Source organism: Diceros bicornis, chromosome 12, assembly GCF_020826845.1.
Source record: "Diceros bicornis minor isolate mBicDic1 chromosome 12, mDicBic1.mat.cur, whole genome shotgun sequence".
Classification (NCBI taxonomy): Eukaryota; Metazoa; Chordata; class Mammalia; order Perissodactyla; family Rhinocerotidae; genus Diceros; species Diceros bicornis.
Genome location: NC_080751.1, coordinates 4986991 through 5010603, shown reverse-complemented (window position 1 = coordinate 5010603; position 23613 = coordinate 4986991). Strand labels below are relative to the sequence as shown.

Here is a 23613-nt window from a genome sequence, read left to right as displayed (position 1 = left end):
TTACTCGACTGGTTACAAGATGTATTGGTACACGCTTTGAGGACAAGAATTCATATGTTTGCATCAGTTCACAGAGGGCTACGAATCAGACTTCCTGTTCTGGACCAAACTCAGGTCCTGTACTGACATGCGATTTAAATGTCGATGGTTGCTATGGGCTGAATCGTGTGCCCCCAAAATTCATATGTTGAAGTCCTAACCTCCAGTCCCTCAGAATATTACTGTATTTGGAGATAAGGCCTTTAAAGATACGATTAAATTACAGTGAGGCTGTTAGGGTGGGGCCCTAATCCAGCGTGACTAGTATCCTTATAAGAAGAGGAAATATGGACACACAGAGAGACATCAGGGATGTGTGTGCAGAAGGACGACCATGTGAGGACACAGTGAGAAGGCAGCCATCTACAAGCCAAGGAGAGAGGCCTCAGAAGAAACCAAACCCGCCCAGACCTTAATTTTGGACTTCTAGCCTCCAGAACTGTGAGAAAATAAATTTCTGTTGTTTAAGCCACCAGTCTGTGGTATTCTGCTATGGCAGCCCAAGCAAACTAATACAGCAGGCTAGGCCCAGTCCCTGCCTCCCCGCCCACTTCCATATCTGGAAACCTCCCCTAACTTCCTGGTAAGCATCTTCCAGTCAATTCCAGATATGATGTGATCTTTTTTTTTTTTTTTAAAGATTTTATTTATTTTTTTCCCCCCAAAGCCCCAGTAGATAGTTGTATGTCATAGCTGCACATCCTTCCAGTTGCTGTATGCGGGACGCGGCCCCAGCATGGCCGGAGAAGCGGTGCGTCGGTGCGCGCCCGGGATCCGAACCCGGGCCGCCAGCAGCGGAGCGCACGCACCCAACCGCCAAGCCAAGGGGCTGGCCCTGATATGATGTGATCTTAATTTCAGCACTCTGACGTTTTCTTCCACCATCATCACTATGTCCTGAAAACAACTTTGTCCTTTAACATTTCCAGAACCTCTTGTGAAGCATTAATATTCAGCTCGGGAGCATGTATTGGGCAGCATGGAACGACAAAAATAGAGCAACACTGAGACTAGCTCAGAAAATACTACAGAAGAGTAATTAGCATTGTGTGGGGAAATTATAAAAATAAACCAAAGTGGTTGAACCACTCTCCTTCATGTAATACATCTCACTATAAAATGCTTTCAGATGCTTGATCTCACTGACCCTCATGACAGCCTAATTACCGTCTCCATTTCATAGAATGGGAAACTGAAGCTCAGAGAAGTGAAGTGATTGTCCAATGGCCCAGGGCTGGCGGGTAATGGTGCCGGCTCTTGGACCCAGGTCTCCTGACCTCAGCACCATCCAAGGTGCTTCATAAATATGTCTATACCTTCATTAGAAAAGAGGGGGCTTGCCTGAAAGCACACATTTACCACCCTCCTTTCTGTAGGTGCAATAGTGGTAAGTAAAACCCTTTTTTCTATTTGCCTGTTATAAATTTTTACTCCCTACCCAGTGAGCTTGTAGTTGTCTTTTTATAAGGCTTGGTTGGGAAGAAGCTTAGAAATTTGGCTCCAAGCCAAAGAGCAACACATTGCATAAAAGAGAAAAAGAATATAAGTTCTGAAATGAGCAAATTAACTAAAAAGAAAATGGAAATTTTGCATATTCTTTAAGGAGGAGGATAAACAAAATATGTATAGTACGCAGAACGGGCCAGTTTTCAGAAAATTATGCAAATTAAGCAGAAGTCAGAAATGAATGAAAATTGGTGAAAACTACAAAAATGGATACAGAAACAGCGAGAATTTATACTACACAGACACTTGCACAGGATATGTTTGTTTGTTTGTTTGTTTGAATTCATTGCAGCATTGTTTGTAGTGGTCCCTTCCATAGGCCCACACAAGAGAGGCTGGCACTTTAGAGGACCCCCCTCCGTACACAAGCACGATGCAGACCCTGAGCACAGGCTTCCTCTGCTCTGTATTCTGGAAGTAAAGGGCGAATTCATCTCAAAGCCAGAGAGGTTTGTGGGCTGTGCTGCTGCCAACACCAAAGATAATATGCTTCTGAGTTCAGGGATGATTGGAGTGACAGACACACTTACCCACGCACTTCTGTCACTCAAACCTTTTCTTTCATGGATTCCTGTGTAACGATGATTCCCAGCAGTACAAGTGCCCGTCTTCTTGCTCCTTTTCCTGGTCTAGTCTGTGGCTCCAAAAATTAGTACAGGAATCCCTGGAGCTGCAGGAATTACAAATCAACACATATTCCCTACAGTAGCATACGATAGCTAAGAAATATTTTGCAACAGTGAATAGCTCATGTTATTCATGTATTTGTGCATATGTAGGTCTGGACATAACATATATGAAGCAAACCACAGGTTCTTTACATTGGCCACAAGATAGACAATGAATGCTAGTATTACAAATAGTTCAACTTTTATAAAATTATTCATTGAATTTAATTACATCTACAAAAGTTTTAATTAAATATTTTATTTTTAAATGATTTGGTTTACAATTTTGAAATTCATTAATAATTATTTGTATTTTGCTTTTGAATACTAGATAATGTTAATATTTCAGAAGAAAATGTCTTGTTTAAATATATGTGAAACTTATTTTAACTTTTTTGTTTTTTACATAATTAAATTCACTTTTTAAATGAAAATACAGTCAATCCTCATTATTCATGGATTCCATATTTTAGAATTCGCCTACTTGCTAAAATTTATTTGTAACCTCAAAATCAATACCAACAGCGATTCTGGAGTCATTTGAGAACATGTGCAGAGTGCCAAAAAACTTGAGTCCCCAGTGCACACGTGTCCAGCTGAGGCTGAAGAAGGCAATGCTCTGCTTTCTTATTTCAGCTCTCATAATGTAAAATAAACAAGTGTCCTTTTTGCAGTCTACTTGGTGTGCCATTTTTCTCATTTTTGTTGGTGATTTCATTGTTTAAAGTGGCCCAAAGCATGGTGCTGCAGTGCTGTCTAGGGTTCCTAAGCACAAGAAGGCTGTGATGTGCCTGACGGAGAAAATGCATTTGTTAGATAAGCTTTGTTTGGGCATTTCATAGTGCTGTTAGCCATGTAAGTCCAATGTTAATGAATCAACAATTTATACTAAATAAAGCATCTTTCAACAAAAACACACATAAAACAAGGTTATATATTGATCAGCTGATGAAAATGTGACCAGAAGCTTACAGGAACCTAACTCTGTATTTCCCCTAGGAGCAATGGTTTAGTATTTGCTAATTCAGCATTGGCAATCACTTTATAGAACATAACTACCCCGAATAATGAGAATTGACTGTATATATGCTCAAATTTCATACACTTTGAATACAATTACATTTTATTTTTTAATTTTTTAGATCATTACTATCTATAGAACATAAGTTACGTGAAAATCTTGATAACAACACAATTAGTAATTATGCTTAAGTGAAAACAAGAAAAAAATTGTTGAATAAATTTCTAATAATTTATGAATTGTATGTCTTTATTTTGTTGTTCTTTCAAACATTCCCAGCCCATCAATAGACTACCCAGACATGTATAATACTTATCAAGTTCAGTCATCTGTGATATTTTGCCCACTTTCACTCATACAAGAACCATCCCTTTTCACATTTTTTAAATTGTGTTATGAAATTGTATCTGCTATGCAGAAGGATGGGATATATTTTATTTAACAGTACGCTAGCTTGCTTTATAACTTAAATATTTAGACGTAAAAATTAGTGGTATGTGAGTCTCCACATATACGCGGCCCTGGGCCCTGCAAACTTCAGGGGTAGTAGTTTATAGTAACAAACTGCTGAAAACAATATAAATATAGATCAATGTGGTATTGATTAAATAACATATGATATATCCATATAATAGAATCTTAGGCAGCCTTTAATAAGAAAAAGAAAAATAGTGGACTTGAAGACAAATGGCTAAGATTCAAATCCTGGCTCTACCACTTACTAGATGTGTGACCTTGAGTTATTTAAGCTCTCTGTGCCTCAGTTTCTTCATCTGTAAATAGGGAAGTACTAGTGCTTTGCTCATAGGACTGAGTCAATGCATGTAAAGTGCTTAGAAAAGTGATGGACACAGAGTAATTATATATAAATTTTGCTATCAGTATTATTGTGTTCATTATTTGCACTGATATGATACAATCTCCAAGATATAGTAAGGGGAAAAAATAAAGTGGAGAGAGTATAATAATACACTGTCATTTGTGAAAATAAATAAAAGAATGTGTGTGTGTGTACACATAGGCTTGTATCCTTGTGTGTGTGTATACACAATGCTAGCATCTCTGAGAGTGCACAAGAAACTGGCACTAGTGCTTGCTTCCAGGAAGGGAGATTGGACAGCTGGGCTTGGAGGTGGGAGAGAGATTTTTCCCTGTATGTCCCAGTTACTCTGTGTAACAAATCATTCCCCAAAACTTAGTGGCTTATAACAGCAATCATGTATAAGATTCATGGTTTCTGTGGGCGAGAAAATCTGACACAGCCCGACAGGATTGCTCGTCCCCGCTCCATGACATCTGTGGTCTTTACTGGCTCGTTGCTATTATTTCATTCTACCAACGTTATAGGTTTTTTCAGGTCTGTGTCCTCCACTAGACTGTACGATCCTTGAGGACATACAGCTTACTCACCTCTGTGCCACTCACAGGACATAGCACAGGTACTCAGAAACATCTTGGTGGAGTAAATGAAGAAATACGAATACATGTTCTCATTTTCTCTGCGATCCTTTTAGTCTCCATTTCCCAAAGCCAGCTATGCTCCCTACGTCTTCATTGGCTAACACCATGCCATAGAGATTGAAGTTTCACAACTCTAGAAACAAAGCCTTATTTGTTTTTAGGTAGACACATCTTGTGTCAGAGTGGCTTTTCAAAGAATTTTATCAACTTAGAGCACTGGTGCTATAGACTGAATGTTTATGTCACCCCAAATTCATATGTTGAAATCCTAATCCCCAAGGTGGGGCCTTTGGGAGGTGATTAGCCCATAAGGATGGAGTCCTCACGATGGGATTAGTGCCCTCATAAAAGAGACACCAGTGGGCTCCCTTGCTCCTTCCACCACATGAGGCCACAGTGAGAAGACAGCAGTCTATGAACCAGGAAGAGGGCCCGCCCCCAGACACCAAACCTGCCAGCACCTTGATCTTGGACTTCCCAGCCTCCAAAACCAGGAGAGAGAAATTTCTGTTGTTTATAAGCCACTCAGTCTATAGTATTCTGTTACAGCAGACCGAACAGACAACTGGGATAGAAAGTGGAGGACTTAACAGCACTGGCAAGCACTGGAGCAGAGAGCAGACATCACATATAGACCAGGGGCAGGCAAAGTCCAGAACCTGGTGCTTTCCACTGAGATACATACAAGTGTGGCAGAGTGATATTCATTTGGAAAAAAAAAAAAACTTCTTTAACATTTAAATGAAAGAAAAACAAAAAAGACAGACTATCCTGTTCAAAGCCACAAGAGGTATTATCTTAACAGCTAACACCAAAATTCCACTGAGGAAGGGAATTACCTTTGGGGAAACATCTCCACCAGCTGTTTGTGGTAGAAAGGGAGGCCCCAAAATCTCCTTTCAGCGAGAACCAGAGTAGCAAAGAACAAGTGCACTGTTCTGCTGGAAAGAAAGAGGGGAGCTAATATTTCTCAAAAAGAAGAATGAAGAGAGAAGAAGGAATCAGAAAACGGAAATGAGGAGACAGTGAGACAGTGTGAGTTTGGGGCTATTGAGGAGAAGCACGGAGAGGGTTCCCCCAGGGCACCAAAAGGGCCTTTAAGATCAAGAGTGTATCATTAAAAATATAAGTTTGCCCTCCCTTTAAGCCACAAACCTTTGGTAAAAGTTGTGCTCCACATACCAGCCTTATGTTTATAGTTGTTTTGAAGAAGGAAATCAAGGCCAAGGTTCTATCCACATTTGGAAGTAAATCAGGGTGGAGACATAAAAATTCGGAGAACAGAAGAACAGAATATCCCTTAAAAATTAAAAGCAACCATGGGAAAGCATCAGATAGGAGTTGGAATCATTCTTACTAGATCTTCATCAGATCCCAGAGGACATCTGGTTACACATAAAGTTTCAGAAACATCTGACTTGTGGAGGTGAAAGGAGAATCTGGAAATTAAAGGGATGATTTCTGAATAATAGATGCTAAGCCACTGACTGAAATGATCCCACTACAGCAGTACTTGAACTGCCAGTCACAACCAATTAACGGTGATAAAATCAAATTGGCAGGTCACAATTTGTATTTTTAGTGCAATAATAAAATGGAAAGGAATAGTTCAATGCCACTGGCCATTAGGGAAATGCAAATTAGAACCCTGATGAGCTATAATTCTACGCCTACTAGAACAGCTAAAATTAAAAATAGTGACAATACCAAATACTGGTGAGGATGCTAAGAAACTGGATCTCTTATACATCGCTGGTGGGAATGTAAAAAGGTACAGCTACTCTGAAAAATTGTTTGGCAATTTCTTATAAAACTAAACATACACTTACCATGTGACCCAGCAATCACTCCCCTGGGCATTTATCCCAGAGTAATGAAAACATGTCCACACACACCAAATAAAAATGCATAAATGTTCATAGCAGCATTATTTTTAATAGCTAAAAACTGGAAAACATCAAAATGACCTTCAGTGGGTGGTACACTCATACCATGGACTACAACTCAGAAATAAAAATGAACTACTGATACACTCAACAACTTGAGTGGATCTGAAGGGCATTATGCTGAGTGGAAAAAGCCAATCTCAAAGGACAAAATTTTAGAGATGGAGAACAGATTAGTGGTTGCCAGGGGTTATGGGTAGGGGTGGAGTGGTGGTAGGTGAGACTATACAGGGGTAGCACAAGGGATTCTCTTTGTGGTGATGGGAGAGGTCTGTATCTGGATTGTGGTGGTTGTACAACTCTATATGTGTGATAAAATTGCATAGAACTATACACACACACACACACACGGTGCAAATAATAATTGGTGAAATCTGGATAAGTTCTATAAATTGCACCACTGTCAGTTTCCAGGTTTTGATACAGCATAATAGTTACGTAAGATGTTACCACTGAGCACACTGGGGACTTCAGTGTACTTTCTTTGCAATTTCCTATGACTCTGTAATTACTTCAAAATAAAAAGATGTTAAAAATGAAAAGGAATAGAAGAGAACAGAGAAGGTTACAGTGAGAGTAAGTATTGTTCTGGGGAAACTTTTGTTTCATTTGTGTGTGCTGTGGGAGTACTGGGTCACCACGAGAAATGTACTTAACGTACTTCTTGGGGGAGGAGGGGCAGTGGTCAAGATCAAAAACAGTTGGAAAACCACTGCTTTACAGCAAGCTTGGAAGACTCAAAGACCTAGATGGGCCAGGTAGACCATGAGAAGTAGTAAAACAGGCCTGGTTAATTAAGATTGTCCTCTCTCACCTTTCCCACATCCCAGTCACAGTTCTAACTACGGCAGGTTTCATAATGATACAAATATTCTTTTTTTTTTCTTTTTTGCAAGGAAGATCAGCTCTGAGCTAACATCCATGCCAATCCTCCTCTTTTTGCTAAGGAAGACTGGCCCTGAGCTAACATCTGTGCCCATCTTCCTCTAGTTATATGGGACGCCACCACAGGACGGCCTGACAAGGGGTGCATCGGTGTGCACCCGGGATCTGAACCCCGCCTGCCAGCAGCGGAGCGTGTACACTTAACCTCTACGCCACGGGCCGGCCCTGGATACAAATATTCTTAACTTTCACAGATAAATACTCTGTTTCTTAATTTTTTTTTTGAACTTCGTGGCACTCTTGATCTATCTGTTCCCCCCACTTTGGATAATGAAATAGTTTGTCTATTGCTGAGTAACAAATTACTCCAAATCTTACTCCAAATCAACAAAAAACAACAAACATTTATTGTCTCACAGTTTCTGGGAATGGCTTAGCTGGGTGGTTCTGGCTCAAGGTCTCCCGGGAGGCTGCAGTGGAATTAGCCAGAGCTGCAGCCATCTGAAGACTCAACAGGGGCTACAGGATCCACTTCCAAACTCAGGTGTTAACAAGCCTCAGCTCCTCACTGGCTGTTGGCCAGAGACTTGAGCTCCTCACCACAGGGGTCTCTCTGTAGGGCTGCTCACAACATGCTGGTCAGCTTCCCCCAGAACAAGAGATACAGGAGAAAGAGAGATAAAGCCAGGCACCAAAATGGAAATTATAGTCTTTTACAACTTAATCTCAGAAATTACATACTATCTCCTCTGTCATATACCATTGGTCACATAGACCAACTTTGGTACAATAGAGGAGGGGACATCACAAGGGTGGGAACAAGAGGCAGGGGCCATCTTGCAAGCTGACTTCTGCAGATAGAGACAAGAAATATTTCTGGGGACAAGAATATTTCTCTACTATAAGTAAAACACCAGTACAAATATGATAAATGGCAACGGTCTCCATGCTGGGAAGACATTAGGGAGTGGTAGAGAATCCAGTAAAGTGAAGAGAACATGCCCCATTTCAAGGGTGTAGCTGCTAATCACAGTGCTGCCATGAGAAAATACAGACCTATATATTTTCGCTAGATCTTCAATTCGGAAATGTCCCAAGGTTTGAGTATTGGCTGAAGTTTTTCATTAAATTTAAGGCAGCCAAACAAAATACATATGCCAGCTGGATCTAGGCTGCCAGTTTGCAAACCCTGCTGCAAGGTCTAGGCAAGGGTGGTGCCATGGTGCTCAGGGTTTGGAATCAGCCAGACCTGCATTCAAGTTCCAGCAATGCCAATCACCTGATGTGTGACCTTGACCAAGCCTCAGATCCTACACTGTAGAGCAGAGATGATCAACATAGTGATCATCTATGAAACACTGAAACATTTCAGTGTTTCATGAGGATTAAGTGCGATAATGTACATAAAGTCTTTAGCACAGGGCCTGGAACACAGCAACTGTGCAGTAATGTTAGTTGCCATCATTATAGCATCATTTCCAGCACCAGAGATGAAAACTGAAACAATAATATTCTTACACTGTCGCTGTTAGCCACTTGGGTGACCTAAGAAACTACCAAGGTTTATTAGGGGTTCATCCACACTTCCACAGAACAAAACAATCACTACTGAGGCTGAACCTCAAAGACCCGCTTTACTCTGTTCACAATTTTGTCTTGGACAAGTCCTTAAACTCCATGATCTCAAAAGAGAAACAGCGTATAGAAAATACAGAGGTCACATCCTGATATTTTTGCTTCCCGTACCTCCTTTGTGTAAGAGTCACATAACTATTTTCAGGCTGGCAAAACTGGCACCCAAAAAGAGGCTGTTTCACAATTGGAATAGCAGCAAGAAAAGGAGCAGGGAGGTCATGTCGGGAGAAGCAGGTTTGCTCGCTTATGAGCCCACTCTGGCCCAAGGTGTGAACCAGCTCTATAACAGTCCAAGTACTTCGCTATCTGCTTCTCATTGAATGCCTCCCATGACAGGGAACTCATCCTCTCCCCCAGAGTAGCTCATTCTATTTTGATTAGGAATTTTATGCATTTATACAAAGAATATTGATTGAGCTTTTACTATATATCAGGCATTGCATTTGGTGCTGGGGTAGTAGTGGTAAATAAGCCTCCCGTTTCCTAATGTGGGAGATAGACAACAAAGAAATGAATAGATAACATGTTTGGTAGAGATGGATTCTATAAAGAAAAATGAAACACAGGTTTAGAGAATGACAGGGGTGTTCCTCTATATGTGTGGTCAAGGAGGATTCTCTGAGGAGAGGACACTTAAGCAAGTTTCTAAATGAAATAAGAAGGTGCACAATGGGAATATCTAGACCAAGAAGAGCATCTCACGTGAGCGTCTCAGCAAGAGCAAAGGCCTTGAAGCAGGAGTGAATGTCTCCCTTATATTCAAAGGAAACCTGGACTGAATTCTTTCTATTCATCCAGCCACTAATCTCACCGCCACTTGAGAGGGTATCATGCTAATCATGTCTCCCCATTTCTGTAGGGTTTACAGTCAGACCGAGAAGGCTCCACATCTGTCCTCACCAGGTTCATCTCAACATATTTCGTCCATTTCTCCACTGGATTCAACTTGCTTTGGAGTTTACAGAGTTGCATCCTTCCTAATATAATCAACACTCTATCTACATCCCCATCGAAGTCCCCGATTTTTAAAAAATGTCAAATTGGACAGGCCTGGGGGATGGACCCCCATGGCAAATCTCCAAAGGCTTCCCCCTCCAGGGTGACAGTCATCAAGATTCCCTTAGGTCCCTCTTGTTAGCTCTACATTTTCCAGAGCATCCTTCTCAACAAAGAAGATGGAAATTTAATTGGAGTTAAGTGGTTCGGCTTTCTCTATACCATCTGTAAACAGTATATGATCCGTTCCAAGCAGAAAGCTGAAGTGCTGTGAGACATAAATGACACCCCAAATCATAAGTAAGTGCAAGGCATGAGTGTGAGCTTGTTGGTTGACTTAGAGTCATTCATTTCCTACGCTAGACTTGTAACTTAAGAGTCTCATCATCTGTATATCTTCCACATCCAGAACACTGCCAGATACTTCGTGGGCATTCAATAAACGTTTACTGAATAGGTATAGGTGTGAGTACTATGGAAGACACGTAGGAAAAATCCCCAAATGGGACCTGAGACCCTGGCACCACTAAGTTATGATTTGTCCATCTCATGATGTTCCAGCTATGTATTGCTGCATAGCAAAACATTCCAAAACTTCGTGACTTAAAACTACAACATTTATTGTGCTCATGAATCTGCAATTTGACCAGGACAGCTTGTGTCTGCTCCATTCAGCATTAGCTGGGGCAGTTTGAGGCTTCGAAGCCTCAGCTGCTTGAATATTTAGTGGTTGATGCTGGCTGTCAGCTCAGATCCCAGCTGAGCTGTGGCTGGAATGCCTACCTGTGGCCTTTCCTTGTTGGTGCTCAGTTTTCTCAGCGCGTGGAAGCATCCTGAGAGACAGTCAGGCCAAGTCAGTCAGGCTTTTTATGACCTACCCTCATTAATTGACAAGCGTAACGTCTGCCACATTTTCCAACTCTACTTTCTTTTTATCCTGGGCACACAGCTTGACTACCTTTCCCAGCCTTCCTTGCCATTAAGTGAGACCATGTGACTGAGTCCTGGCGAAAGAGATAGGGCAGAAGTACTGGAGACTACTTCCAAGCCTGGTCCGTAAAAACTCTAGTGCAGTCCTCCATCTCCTCCTCTTTTCCCATCCACTGGCTGGATGGACTAAACTTCTAGGATCTAGAGGAAGGCAGAGTGACGAGAGAGGGGCCTGGGTGCATGAGTCACTAAATGGAGGAGGGCTGCCTGACCAGAAACATCAGCATATGATGTTGCTTCATGAATGGGAAATAAACTTTTATTGCATTAAGTCACTTTGGAGGAAGTTTGTTAGAGTTGTTTGCCTACTCTGAGTGTGAAGTTGGATTTTTATTGGGGAAATGTTCATTCCCCTCTGTCTCCCACCATGGGTGGAATATACCGCCCCACTCCACTGATGGTCTGTTTGGCCAATGGGATGTTAACAGACACGAGGTGACGTGACATGCTTTCACACACACTTGAACACTTCTACACTCTCTTATGCCACAGCCCTCTTGCTGTTTTGCCATCACCTTGAGAGAACAAGCTCCAGCTAGATCCTGATCCAGAGGATGACACACCTATGGAGCAGACCTGGCTCCAACGAGCTTGGAGCCAAGCCCAGCCTAGCCCAACCCAGCAGCAGCTGGGTTGTAGATGAATGAGTGAGAATAAATGATTATTTTAAGCCACTGAGTTTTGGGGTAGTTTGTTACACAGCACATTGTGGCAACAGTTGACTGACACACTAATAATGTGTGAGTGTGGCATTCCAATGGGGCTGCCATATTAAGCTTTCACTTGATGCCTGTTCTTTATCTCATTTAAGGTTTATGACAAACTTACTTTACAGATGAAGAAAGAGAGGTGCAAGAAAAGACTTGCCCAAGGTCACACAAGGAGTTTGTCATATCAAATTCATAAGCCTAAGCTTTTTTCCTTCTGTTCCAAACACAATGAGGGAATGGGAGAAAAGCAGATAAAATCAGGAAGGGACTGGACACCAAATCCCCCTTTAACAGAGCTTGCTAACACTCCTTGACGCTTGAAAAAGGAAAGTTCTGGACAAACAAAACAATGACCAGCTTCAGCCCCTGGGTTGTTAATTTATGGAACTTATCTAAAGGTTTGCACAGGTTGAAAATACAACTTTTCTAAGAAAGATTTGAACAATTGCAGTATACCACTCCTATAATGGGTTAACAAAGAAAACTAGAATGTTTGTAGGGATATCTTCAAGGTTAACTTCAAGGAGGATAAGGCACCCTCTGACAGTGTTCCCAGGAGCCCTGTGAGAGAAAGAACGCCGCGAGCCCTCTCGGGACCGCCTGCTCCCACTACCGCCCTTCAGACAAGCCTTGTAACAAGCATTTAAGGAGCCCCCGCCACGAGTCCTGCAGGAGCCGCTCAGCTCAGGGAAGGGAGACGACGACAAGAGAGCAACTGGCCCCCAATCTGAGCAAAGGGCAGTGGAAACCTGTGTCGTCGTCGTCCCCCGCCCCCACCATCTCTTCATCTCTTGGAACCTAGACTCGGATTCTTTTACTGCGAAACCACGCAAGGGCTCAGCCTCCCCGAGGAGAGGAAAAGGAGGGGGCAGGGGTCTGATGGGGCATGGCAGAGACTTGGGCACTGCACAAGGCTGGGGGGGGCGTCTCCTGCGAGCAGGGTTTGCTGCAGAGCGCGCTTGCATGACCGCACATCATGCACACCCACAACTACACACTACACACACATATACACACACAACCATACAACCCTCCCCCGCCGGCCCCCCACGCCCATTCTGCGGGTGAGCAGCAGATTCCCGGAGAGGGGAGGGCAGAACCAAAAGAAAATCGAGGGCCTGGCGCCCACCCTGGCGGCGTCTGCAGCCTCCACGCCTGGCGAACGGCAAGCTGGGGCCGCCGGGCGCACGGGCCCCGGGCGCGGGAAGAGCCGCGCCCAAGCCGGCGGGCGGCGGGGCGGAGGGCGCGGCGGGGAAGCGAGCCGCCCGCGCTGCCCCCGCCCCCCGGCTGCCGGCGCCGCCCCCGCTGCGGCGGGCGAGGGGCGGGGCGGGGCGCAGAGTATATAAGGCGCGGGGCGGGCGCCGCTCTTTTGTCTCTTGCTGCAGCAACGCGAGTGGGAGCATTAGAGTCCCGGGCCCGGAGCGAGACACCTCGGTGAGCCCTGCGCTGGGGTGGGGGCCCCACTGGGGTTGGGATCGGAGCGGGAGCCCCCGGCCGGCGCGCTGCAGCCGCAACAGGCGGCCTTCCCCGACGGGACGCCGGGCGGGCCGACCACGCCCTGGGGCTGCGGAGGGGGGTGCGGGACGCGCCCAGGTCCCCGGCTGTGGGGCTGCCGGGAACGCCCCGGCTGGAGTGCCACGTCGAGAGGCGTCGGCGGAGGGGGGCGCTGGCCCCCGCCCCAGGCCAACCGCCTTGGTTTGCCCACCAGGATTGTTTTAAGAAAATGGCAGACAAGCCGGACATGGGGGAAATCGCCAGCTTCGATAAGGCCAAGCTGAAGAAAACGGAGACGCAGGAGAAGAATACCCTGCCGACCAAAGAGAGTGAGTGCGCCCCCGCCTCGCGCTCCGCGGGCCCCCGGCTCAGCCCCCCACCCCGCCCTTCCGCGGGCCCAGCCCCCACCCCCACCCGGCGTATGCCCCCGACCTGGGTGGCCACAACCCCCCTGTCTGTTACACAAAGCGCCCAGCCCCAAGTCTCTTCCTTAATCGCCAGACCTCGTGGGTGCCTCGCCCACACCAGGTTTGTGAGCGCCTCGGTTGGGGGTTTGCAAGATGTCCTCATCCCCCAGCGCCCGCTTCCTGTTCTCCACAGCCATTGAGCAGGAGAAGCGGAGTGATATTTCCTAAGAACCTGGAGGATTCCCCAACCCCGTCATTTTCGAGACCCTGGTCGTGATGAGGAGGGAGAGCCACCTGCAAGATGGACACGAGCGACAAGCTGCACTGTGAACCCGGGCACGCCGTGCCGATGCCACCGGCCTGTGGGTCTCTAGGGACCCCCCCAATCGGACTGCCAAATTCTCCGGTTTGCCCTGGGATATTATAGAAAATTATTTGTATGATTAATGAAAATAAAACACACCTCGTGGCATGGCTGGCGTGGTCTGAGTCTCTTCGTTGAGTATGCGTGGGCAGTGCCGCTGCAGCAAAGCCCCGCGCGCGGGAGTCGGAGTTCCTGCCGCAGAGCGGGGGAGGGGGTCGCAGAGTGGGCTGGTGTGGAGGGATTTTTAATTTTGACTTTATCTGCTTCTCCGTAACATTTCGTGCGTTATTAGCTGCTTAGCTCTCGCTTATGATGCAAGCCATGTAAAATTTAACCCCACTTTTCGCTCCTGGAAGGTGTTTTGAAAAACGCTTTTTCGGAAGAGCAGGATTTGTTTTTGATAAGCTTTTACAGTCCCACGGTTTCCCTCCGGCCTCCTCATAGCTCTGATTCACACCCGGAGAGAACAGTGATTGAAAGTCTGAGCAGAATGGGGGAAAGACTAGATCTGGAATGTTGGAAATTGGAGAGGACACAAGTCTCTAAGAAGCTTTCTCTTGGAGCTTAAAGAGGAGGCATTGGAATAGAAACAATGGCGAGATCCGGGGAACCGAGCAGGAATATCTGAGCTAGAGGAGCTGTGGGGGACAGTCTCGCTTTTTGTCTTTACCCTTAGCTCAGAACCTTCCACAAAAGCGTTAGCCGTTAGAGGGAGCGCTGGGCTGAGCAGCCTCCCGTGCTGTGATCAGCAGGAAGGGTGGGAAGGGCTGGCGTCAGCCCCACTGGGTCACACCCTCAGGACTCACAGGGAGTGGGTGGACCAGCCCGGAGGGGCCTAGCGGAGGGTGGTGCCTGGGGCTGCAGGGCATTCGGAAGCAGAAGAAACGGGCTTGTGATTCCAGGAGTGAAGTTTTCTTACAAGGAGAGAAGACACATTGCTTAATGATTTGTCCCACATTTTTGCCTGACTAGGTAAGGGGCTGGGTACTGGGTGAGGGCAGGCAATTGGAATGAGGTGTGGTCCCTGTCCATGAGAACTTAAAATCCAGGAGTGAGACAGGCAGAGCAGACCACAGATAGGGACACCAAGGCTGGAGGAGCCACTGCTTGTACGTAAAGGAGTGACTTGACTGACCTGTGCTGTGGAGGGTAAGTGGACCTGGGGAGGAGAAATAAGGTAGGGAAACACGTTTACTGAGTGTCTGCTGTGGGCCAGGCATTGTGCTAGGAGCTTTAATTCTCAGAAACTCTATTAAGGCAGGATAATTATTATCCCATTTTACAGATGAGGAAACTAAAGTTTCAAGAGACTAGCGATTTGCTCAAGTCACCCACTGAGTAGCGGAGCCAGAATTAGGGGCCAAGGGTGTGCTTTGGGGGATCCTGTAACCCAATGTTTGGGGCATCTGTTGTGTCCAACGTTTCATGAGTGTTCACTATGTATGTTCAAGCATATTTATAATTGCTCATGTTGAGGTCTGTTGTTGGGAGGTTAAGGAACAGGAAACAAGCAATCACTACTCCCTGCAAACAGTAACACAGTATCTGTTGGTGAGAAAGGCTTTGGAGAAAAATTAAGCTGGGTAGGGGGATAAGTGCTGGGGATGGGAGAGGGATTGGAATGCCACTGTTCTCAGCAGGTTCTCAACAGGACGGTCAAGGAGGGACAGCCTTGGAGCAAAGACCTAAAGGATGTGAGGAAGAGAACAAAGGATACCTGGAGGAAACTGCAAGTACAAGGGCCTCGAGATAAGACTGCTGGAGTCTCTGAGGAAGAACAAAAAGCTGGAGTGGAGCGAGCGAGGAGGAGGGAGATGAGGTGAGAGAGGGCAGGAGAGGGAGGAGGCAGATCTTGAAGTACTTGAAACCTTTGCAAGGCTGGCTGTGAGGGCTTCCTCCTTCCCCTACCCCAGGGCACTCCATAGGAACCCCTCCCGGGCACGAAGTGTCCTGTCAGGACGCCACACCTAAGGCCTCTCCTGGACCCAGGCTCCTTTCTGGGGCTCCATCTGGGAAGCAAATCTCAGGCCCTCTTCCCTCAGAACCCACAGACTCCTGGTCCCCAGCTCCAGAGTCCCGTTGCCTGGGACCCCCTTACCCTCAGAAGATTCCCATGACTTTCTGACCCCCTCCCCAGGTTTCCTTTCTACTCCGAGGTTGTGGGGTGCTGATGAGACCCTTGCTCCTCCTAAGAATTTAGGAAGACAAAAGTTGAGAGGAGACTTAAGGGCACTTTTGCATTTCTACTCTAAGACAGTGAGCTGAACGAGCGGGTCCAGGGCACGGTGGGAAAAGGAGACAAGGATGGGGGAGGGGAGTGAGTTTTTAGTTCAGAAATCTTATCACACCACATCGGTTTATAAGGTAAAGCTGGCCTTCCCCAACCCATCGCAGCTCCCAAGCTGCACGAAGGTGGGCACACCCAGACATCTCACAGCTGAACATTAAAACCCCCAGAAGACAGGCCCAAAAGGCCTTCCTCAGCCCCGCCTTTCTCCCCATGACTGATCCCCAGGGATCACACGGGCATCACAGTGGAGACAGCATCCACACTCTGAGTTGGAGTGTCACCCCAGGCCCACTCTTCTCCTCCCTCCTCCCCTGCTTATCCCACCATTTCTATTCCTTGCCACCTGGGAATACTGACACCCTTGAGAAGAATTATACTGAATTACTGATTTATGCCCTTTTCCTTCTAGCTAAGAATTCAGGAACCAGCTATCAGTCTGAAATAAAGATGTAATGTTTCTTTTAAGCATATCTGACTTTCCAGTTTCATTTTCTTATTTCAGTCCTAAGATACTTTAACAGTTAGACCTCCGGGTTAGGAATAGAGCTCAGGGCTTGGGACTTTTCACTGTCTTTCTTAGGGTGCACCAGGGGGCTCAGAACTGCAAGAGATCCCCCTCCCTGCGCTCCACCTCCTATTCCTGCTATGTCGCCCGTGCCGCTCAAGGTGCTGGGAAAACAGACAGAAGACTCCTCAGGGAGCACCCGGTCTAGATTAGAAGGAGGACCCGACCTCTGTTCCCAGCACTTCGCAATCCCCACGATGGCTCTCCCACCCTTCTTCTCTCACCCTCAGGCAAACACCTCCTCTCCTCAGACAATATTAGGGGCTTCAGTCCCCATGGCTTCTCCCACCTTCTGTCATCTCCCTCGAGTAGGAAAACACTCCTGTGTTTCTCCTCTCTACTCTACTCCGCTACTCACACCAGATGTAAAGGAAAAACTCTTCTGTTTCTCCTTTACTACAACACCCTACTCACAGAATACTCTACTTTGGGTCCCCAAACGTGTGGGTTTTCCACACCAAACAATTCTCTGATTCTCTGGACACCAGCTGGGTGTCCTACAATTCAATTCAATTCTGACTCTCTCTACCTGGAGTTAGCATCAGATCCCACAAGTTAAGGGCTCAGTTCCACGGACTGCCCCCTCTCCCCACTTCAGACACCAATCGCAAGTCCAGCTTGACAGTGTGCATCTACGAAAGCTGAACATACGCACCCCTGTGACCCAACAACACCATGCCTAGTTACATCTCCCAGAGAAACGAGTGCATGTGTCCACCGAAGGACATGCTCAAGAACATTCCTGGCAGCTTTATTCATACTAGCCAAGGAGAAAACAACCCAAATGTCCATCAACAGAATGGATAGACAGATTTCATATATTCACAAAGTTACTCAATCGTTGAGTTACTCAACAATAAAAAGGAACCAAGTACTGATATCTAATATTGTATGTTTCCATCTAGATGACGTTCTAGAAAAGGCAAAAATAATTTTTGATGATAAAAGTCAGCAAAACCTTCTGGGGTGGTGGAAATGTTGTATACCTTGATCAGAGTGGTAGTTACGTGGGTGTGTACATGTGTAAAAAATCATCAAGTTGTACACTTATGATTAGCACTCATATGCACGTCACTGTGTATGTTTTACTTAAATAATAAGTTTTTTTAACCCTATGAAGAGCTAAGGATCCAGTTTTTAAGGCACATACTATTAACTCAGAGGAAATTGCTGAAGATTGTATCAGCAGAGCCCATATCTGGTTTCAAAGGGCAATAGAAAACCATGAAGTTTCCCTGGCCCTCTCCTTCCTTCTTCTCTGTCTTTGAATGTTTTCCCCACTTTGAATGACCCTCCATCTATTTTCTAATTAGTCAAATATTAGGCATCCTACAAGGCCCTACCAATCACCACCTTCTCCGATCAGCCCTCCTGGATTTCCCAGCCAACGATGATGTCTCTCTCCTCTCAACTCCTCTCTGCACCTCCCTACCAGTACCTGGACATCAGATATGGACATCAGGTATGTACATCACCTTCTCGGTTAGACCGAATGGAGAAAGATTTTTATTAATTGATATTAATTAATAATTTTATTAATTAATTATGCAGTAGCCAGCACATAATAGACACTAGGTAAACACGTATTGAATTGTAACTGAAATATGACCTGGCCTCGCCTGTTCCATCTCGGCTGTGCTACAGCCAAGCTGCTGCCAGGCCCCTCACTGTCTTGTCGTTGGTTCTGTTGTACATTGACAGGGCCCAAGTATGATGGGCACACGGGAGTTAACATAGTCCAGGGAAGCCAAACATCTTCATTTTCCTCCTGCAGCCCAGTTCAGTATGCAATCCTATTACAATGAGTGGAAGTACAGTTAATTCACAATTGAGGCTATTGATGGAAAGCTAGATATTACCCAGATGGCACCTGTGAGTCTCAACCAGTTAAAAGATTTTAGATATTGGATTGCTGATTTCTGTGAAATTCAGAGGCTGTGTTCTCATTCAGTTTAATTCAGCCTGCATTTTTTGAGCACCCGGTGAGTGCCTGTCATAGTGCTAGGTATTGGAAGCTATACAAGATATGAGCCAACTAACTATACAAAAGGCAGAATCAAGTAAATGCTAAAGAGAGATCTAAACAAAGCACTCTGGGAAGCTAGGTATACAAAGGAGTGGTTGATTTGGACAGAAGGCTGCTTTATGGGGAAAAAAAGCATTTGAATGAAGACCCAGAGTGAGAATGGGGGCAGGGCTTTCTTAACAGAAGAAAGAGGAATGCAGAATGATACCATTAACATGTTCAGCAAAGGGAAAGAGCAATTGTTCAGTGAAAACAGAAGAAGCCTCCAAATTAGCCTAGGAAGGTAAGTTGAGTTTTTTATCCTGTAGACAGTGGAGAGCCACTGCAGATTTTGGAGGTTGGGGCAAAGTGATCTGAGATGTATTCAATAGCTTGTAGAGGATGTTGTGGCAGACATGATGGTTATTTACCCTACTACTATCATCACCACCATCACCCCACACTCCTCATCCTCCTCTATCCTGCCTTCTTCATGACTAATAGAAGCCCAATTTTATTTAGATATGAAGCAGTTGATGAGTTTCAAGGGCCCCAGCCCCAGGAGTGAGGCTTGATTAGTATAAACCTAAGGCACCCAGGGATCCAGCATTATAGAAATTTGTGAGATATTTTGTTTCAGTTTGGTTGTCATAATGATTAGGGGACACCACTGACAGATCATGGACAGGAATCAGGAATGTTTGACATCCTGCAATGCATAGGGCAATACCACACATCAAAGATTTGTCCCATGCCCTGCATGACTTTTTTTTAAAGACTCTTTGTTGCAGTGTAACATACATATAGAAAAAGGCACAGATCATAAGTGTACAGCTCGATAGATCTTCACAAACCGAACACACCCTCGTGCCTCCTTCCAGTCATACACCTGTCCTAACTTCTAGCAGCATGTATACATTTTGCCTGTTTTTGAACTTTATGTAAATGGACCCATGATTTGTGAACAAACCACTAGACATTCATGTGGATGAAATATTTCTTTATAATTATGTGGGTATAGCAACAACTAATTTTGCACATTTTATTCATTGCACATTTTATTATACATTGTGTTTTCCAGGAATGCAACTACCATGCAAATTGAGGGATGCCTATTTTTTTTAACTCCAAGCTTTACTAAGAGTCTATCACCATTGCAGAAAATCATGGCACTGATAGCAATATCTCTCTTGGTTTTTGAATTGTTGATACAACACAATTGTTTCAGTGTTTATCTGAAGCTGCTGGATTTATAGTAATGCTAGGTATAGGTGCGAATATACTCAAAGTACGGACTGCTTCTTTATGTGCAGAATATTGTTGTGCCATGTTGTATCAGTCAGCTTTTGATAAGTGATGCTGCAGTAAGAAACAACCCCCAAAATCTCAATGACTTACAAGCAGAAAAAACATATTTTTTGTTCGTATTATACATCAGTTGAAGCTCTGCTCTTGTTCCACATGTCTTTTTCATTCTGAAAGCCAGGCTAAAGAAGTAGCCACTGTCTAGGACATGCTGTTATTACGACAGAAGGAAAGAGGATTGGCAGAGCCATGCACTGGCTTTTCAAACTCTTCTCAGATGTGGCACATCCATTCACGTTACATTAGCCAAAGCAAATCATAAAGCAAGCCTGACATCAGGAGCTGAGGCACTGCAGGTTACATGCCAACAGGCTGGGAGGTGTAATTCTGTTATAGGGAGGGCAGGAAATAATTGGAAGTCATAATACAATTTACCACATATATTGAAATGCACACACACAAAATTTTTTGTAAATTATCTTTTTTTATTTCACCTTTCTGGTCCAGTTAGGGCTTGTACTGATTTATGTTTTTCAAGTATGTGTGTGGGTAGGTTATATTATCTTTGATTTCCATTTCAGGAAAGAGAAGTGTTACAAAATATTTGATGCAAAAGGAGATGTTGGTTCTGAAAGGTTGGGAACCAGTGGTCTGAACCAATCATGAACCAGCCAACCAATTACCCTGACAGTGAGTGACTGAAGAATAACTGTGAGGGCTGACCCGGGGGCGTAGTGGTTAAGTTTGTGCACTCTGCTCCAGAGGCCCGGGGTTCATGACTTTGGATCCTGGGTGCAGACCTGCGCACCACTTGTCAAGCCATGCTGTGGAGGCGTCCCACATACAAAATAGAGGAAGGTGGGCACAGATGTTTGCTCAGGGACAGTCTTCCTCAGCAAAAACAGAATAAGCGTGGGTTGCAGTTCAGGCCGAGGAGACTCGAAAGAGGAAGGCTGCTGGGGCTCTTCTGGGAAGATTGTATGTCCTCTTTAAGAGGACAGAAGGAAAGGTGCACATGTCTTGTGTGAGGATGTGATACTTGAACCATGACAGTCATCTTAGAGGCATGAAGGGAAATGCCAATATGCTGAGAGTGGCAAAATTGAAAAATGAAAAGAATCCGGGAACTCAATGAGCTCTCAAGCTGCTGAGTTTTCCCAAAAGTGCTTTATCTTGGTAATTTTTATTATGTAAAATGATACATTTTTCTTATATTTAAGAAATCTGTAGTTGGGTTTTCTGTTACTTGTAGTTAAAATTATTCTACAGTGACCAGCTGGAACGGGAAGAGTCTGGGTGCAGAGATACTGGTTAGTAGGATATTGTAACAGCCTGGGCAAGAGGCAATGGGGACTTAAATTAGGGAAATACTGTACATAGCGGTATGCTGGTAAATGTTTAAAAACCAGCTCTCAGTTCAGGGTAGAGGTGGGTAGGAGCTAATGTGTAGCATTTGCCAATTTCTGTGGTGTAAATATTGCCAGTTTCAGGCTGCCAACAGTTTAACAACCAGCTTGCCTGTTTTCTGAAAATTTTAATAATTGAATCTTTGCAAACTAGTTCCAATTGGATCCAGCACACTACTTGCTGTAGGGATAGGAAATCAGGGAAGATACAAAAGACTTTGCAGAGGGAGAATTAGCAGGACTTCAGATTAGGTGGGCAATTACAGAAGGTGTAATCTGACAGACAAACAGAAACTTTTGCTTGTCTACATGACTTCATTCCTGTGCTTCAAAGTCCAGAGGGAAAGACCAAAGCACCCGATAACCAGGGCATTTCTCAGAAAGTACACTGGGAGACACAGTACTGCTTTGGAGAGAGATTTCACAGTCCCTAAATAAGTATCATAAATTAATTTTATGGCAAACACACTGTACAGAGAGACAATAAGACGAGGCCGTGATAAAGTGGGTGTCTCTGGCACTGAGCCCAGGGAAGGGCAGGGTGAACTTGCAAGATCACAGTGTCGTAGAACCTGCACCAGGCAAAACCCTGGAAGCTAACACTAGCGGGGGTCTGGGTGGAAGCACATGGGAGGAGAAAAGCAGCTGGGCTGGCCAGAATCAACAAGCTGGTTAGGAGCAGCCAAAGTGGAGAAGCCATAGTTATTCATTGGTCCATTGCTTTCTCCGTTTATTCAACCACAATTTATTAAGCATCTGTTAAGTACTGGGTCCTAGGCCAGGTAGTTGCTCAGGATAAACAAAATGGATTCTCCAGGACTTCACTCTCTCACAGGTAAGATGAACAGGTAACCTAGATTAATGACAAACTATGGAATCAGGGAATTCTGTATTCTGATCTAAAACTAGACAGGCACTAAGCTTATTTTTTACCTGCCCAGTGAAATTCAGCAAACTGAGCCCTTAAGACTGAGTGATGGCCCTGTTGGCTCAGCCCTGGTGTTAGTCAGCATTTATTCTGAATTTCTGTGGCATTCATGTCTATCTCTGTAATGTTAAATTAATGTGTTTTATAGAAGTCAACAAGACCAGAAGGACTTGGCTATTGGTTAGAAGATGAAAACCGTTGGACCCAGGAATGCTATTTAAGGTTATCAAGCACTCAAACTATAGCTAAGAATTTTTCTATATTGTGGAGAAATCCTCTTCTCTAGGAAGGCAATTCTGCTGAGAAAAACTCACTCATGCATCAACGCAGCCCCAAGACCTTCATCGGAGGCATTTGTGGCTAAAAAGAACCTACTCTTTGAGACAGTTTTTTTCCCCAAATGTTAACTCCTGCCAAACTGTCCCTTATTTTGTTTCCTGCTACCCAGATGCCAGGTTATTTGATCTGGCTTGTTCTTAAGAAAAAAATTGGTAGAGTACATAATCATATCATGAGGATTCTTCAGTTTTTGATTAAAAAAAAAATCCTATCCAACCTGGCTTAAGCAAAAAGGATTTATTTCTCGTGTAAATGAGCAACCCAGGGAGCAGATTCTGCTTCAGGTGTGGCTGACGGAGGTAGTCAAGTGATGTCACAGGGACCTGGTTTCTCTCTCTCCATCTCTCAACTCTGCTTCTTCATTCTCAGGCTGACCTTCCCCCCCTCATGGTGACAATACAGCTGCTGCAGCTCAAAGACTACAATCCTCCCAGGTGTAAGAACAGCAGAGAAGAGAAGACTTCTCTTCACCCAGTTCAAACAAAAACCCTGGACCTAACTTTCACTGGCCTGAATTAGGTCGGGTGCCCATCCCTGACCCAGTCACACTGGCCACGACAAGGGAAGACAGAGCTTGGTTTAAACCTAGGACTAGGTCATATGCTACCTCTGGTGTTGGGGGGTGGGTCAGCTTTATTAGAATCACAGGGACA

General features: G+C 44.8%; 1 protein-coding gene and 1 long non-coding RNA gene across 4 annotated transcripts; both read left to right on the top strand.

The window, feature by feature from the left end:
- The first annotated feature begins 13189 nt into the window (after positions 1-13189).
- TMSB10 (thymosin beta 10) lies at positions 13190-14234 on the top strand. The gene is made up of 3 exons (XM_058550813.1): positions 13190-13291; positions 13566-13680; positions 13952-14234. The coding sequence occupies exons 2-3, from the start codon at positions 13581-13583 to the stop codon at positions 13984-13986; spliced, it is 135 nt and encodes a 44-aa protein (XP_058406796.1). The 5' UTR covers positions 13190-13291; positions 13566-13580; the 3' UTR covers positions 13987-14234.
- A 912-nt stretch (positions 14235-15146) lies between these two features.
- On the top strand, positions 15147-23181 carry LOC131411780 (uncharacterized). 3 transcript variants are annotated; one of them, XR_009221644.1, is made up of 4 exons: positions 15147-15271; positions 15760-15941; positions 18291-18439; positions 22770-23181. It is a non-coding gene; the product is annotated as an uncharacterized LOC131411780 (long non-coding RNA). The 3 variants fall into 3 exon arrangements; XR_009221643.1 differs by having other exon boundaries at positions 15149-15271; positions 15774-15941; XR_009221642.1 differs by having other exon boundaries at positions 15149-15271; positions 15763-15941.
- Positions 23182-23613: the final 432 nt, after the last annotated feature.

Coding starts and splice junctions, on each gene's coding strand:
- TMSB10 (XM_058550813.1), top strand. CDS start 13,581: ATGGCAGACAAGCCGGACATGGGGGAAATCGCCAGCTTCGATAAGGCC. Junction 13,681..13,951: donor TACCCTGCCGACCAAAGAGA/GTGAGTGCGCCC, acceptor TGTTCTCCACAG/CCATTGAGCAGGAGAAGCGG.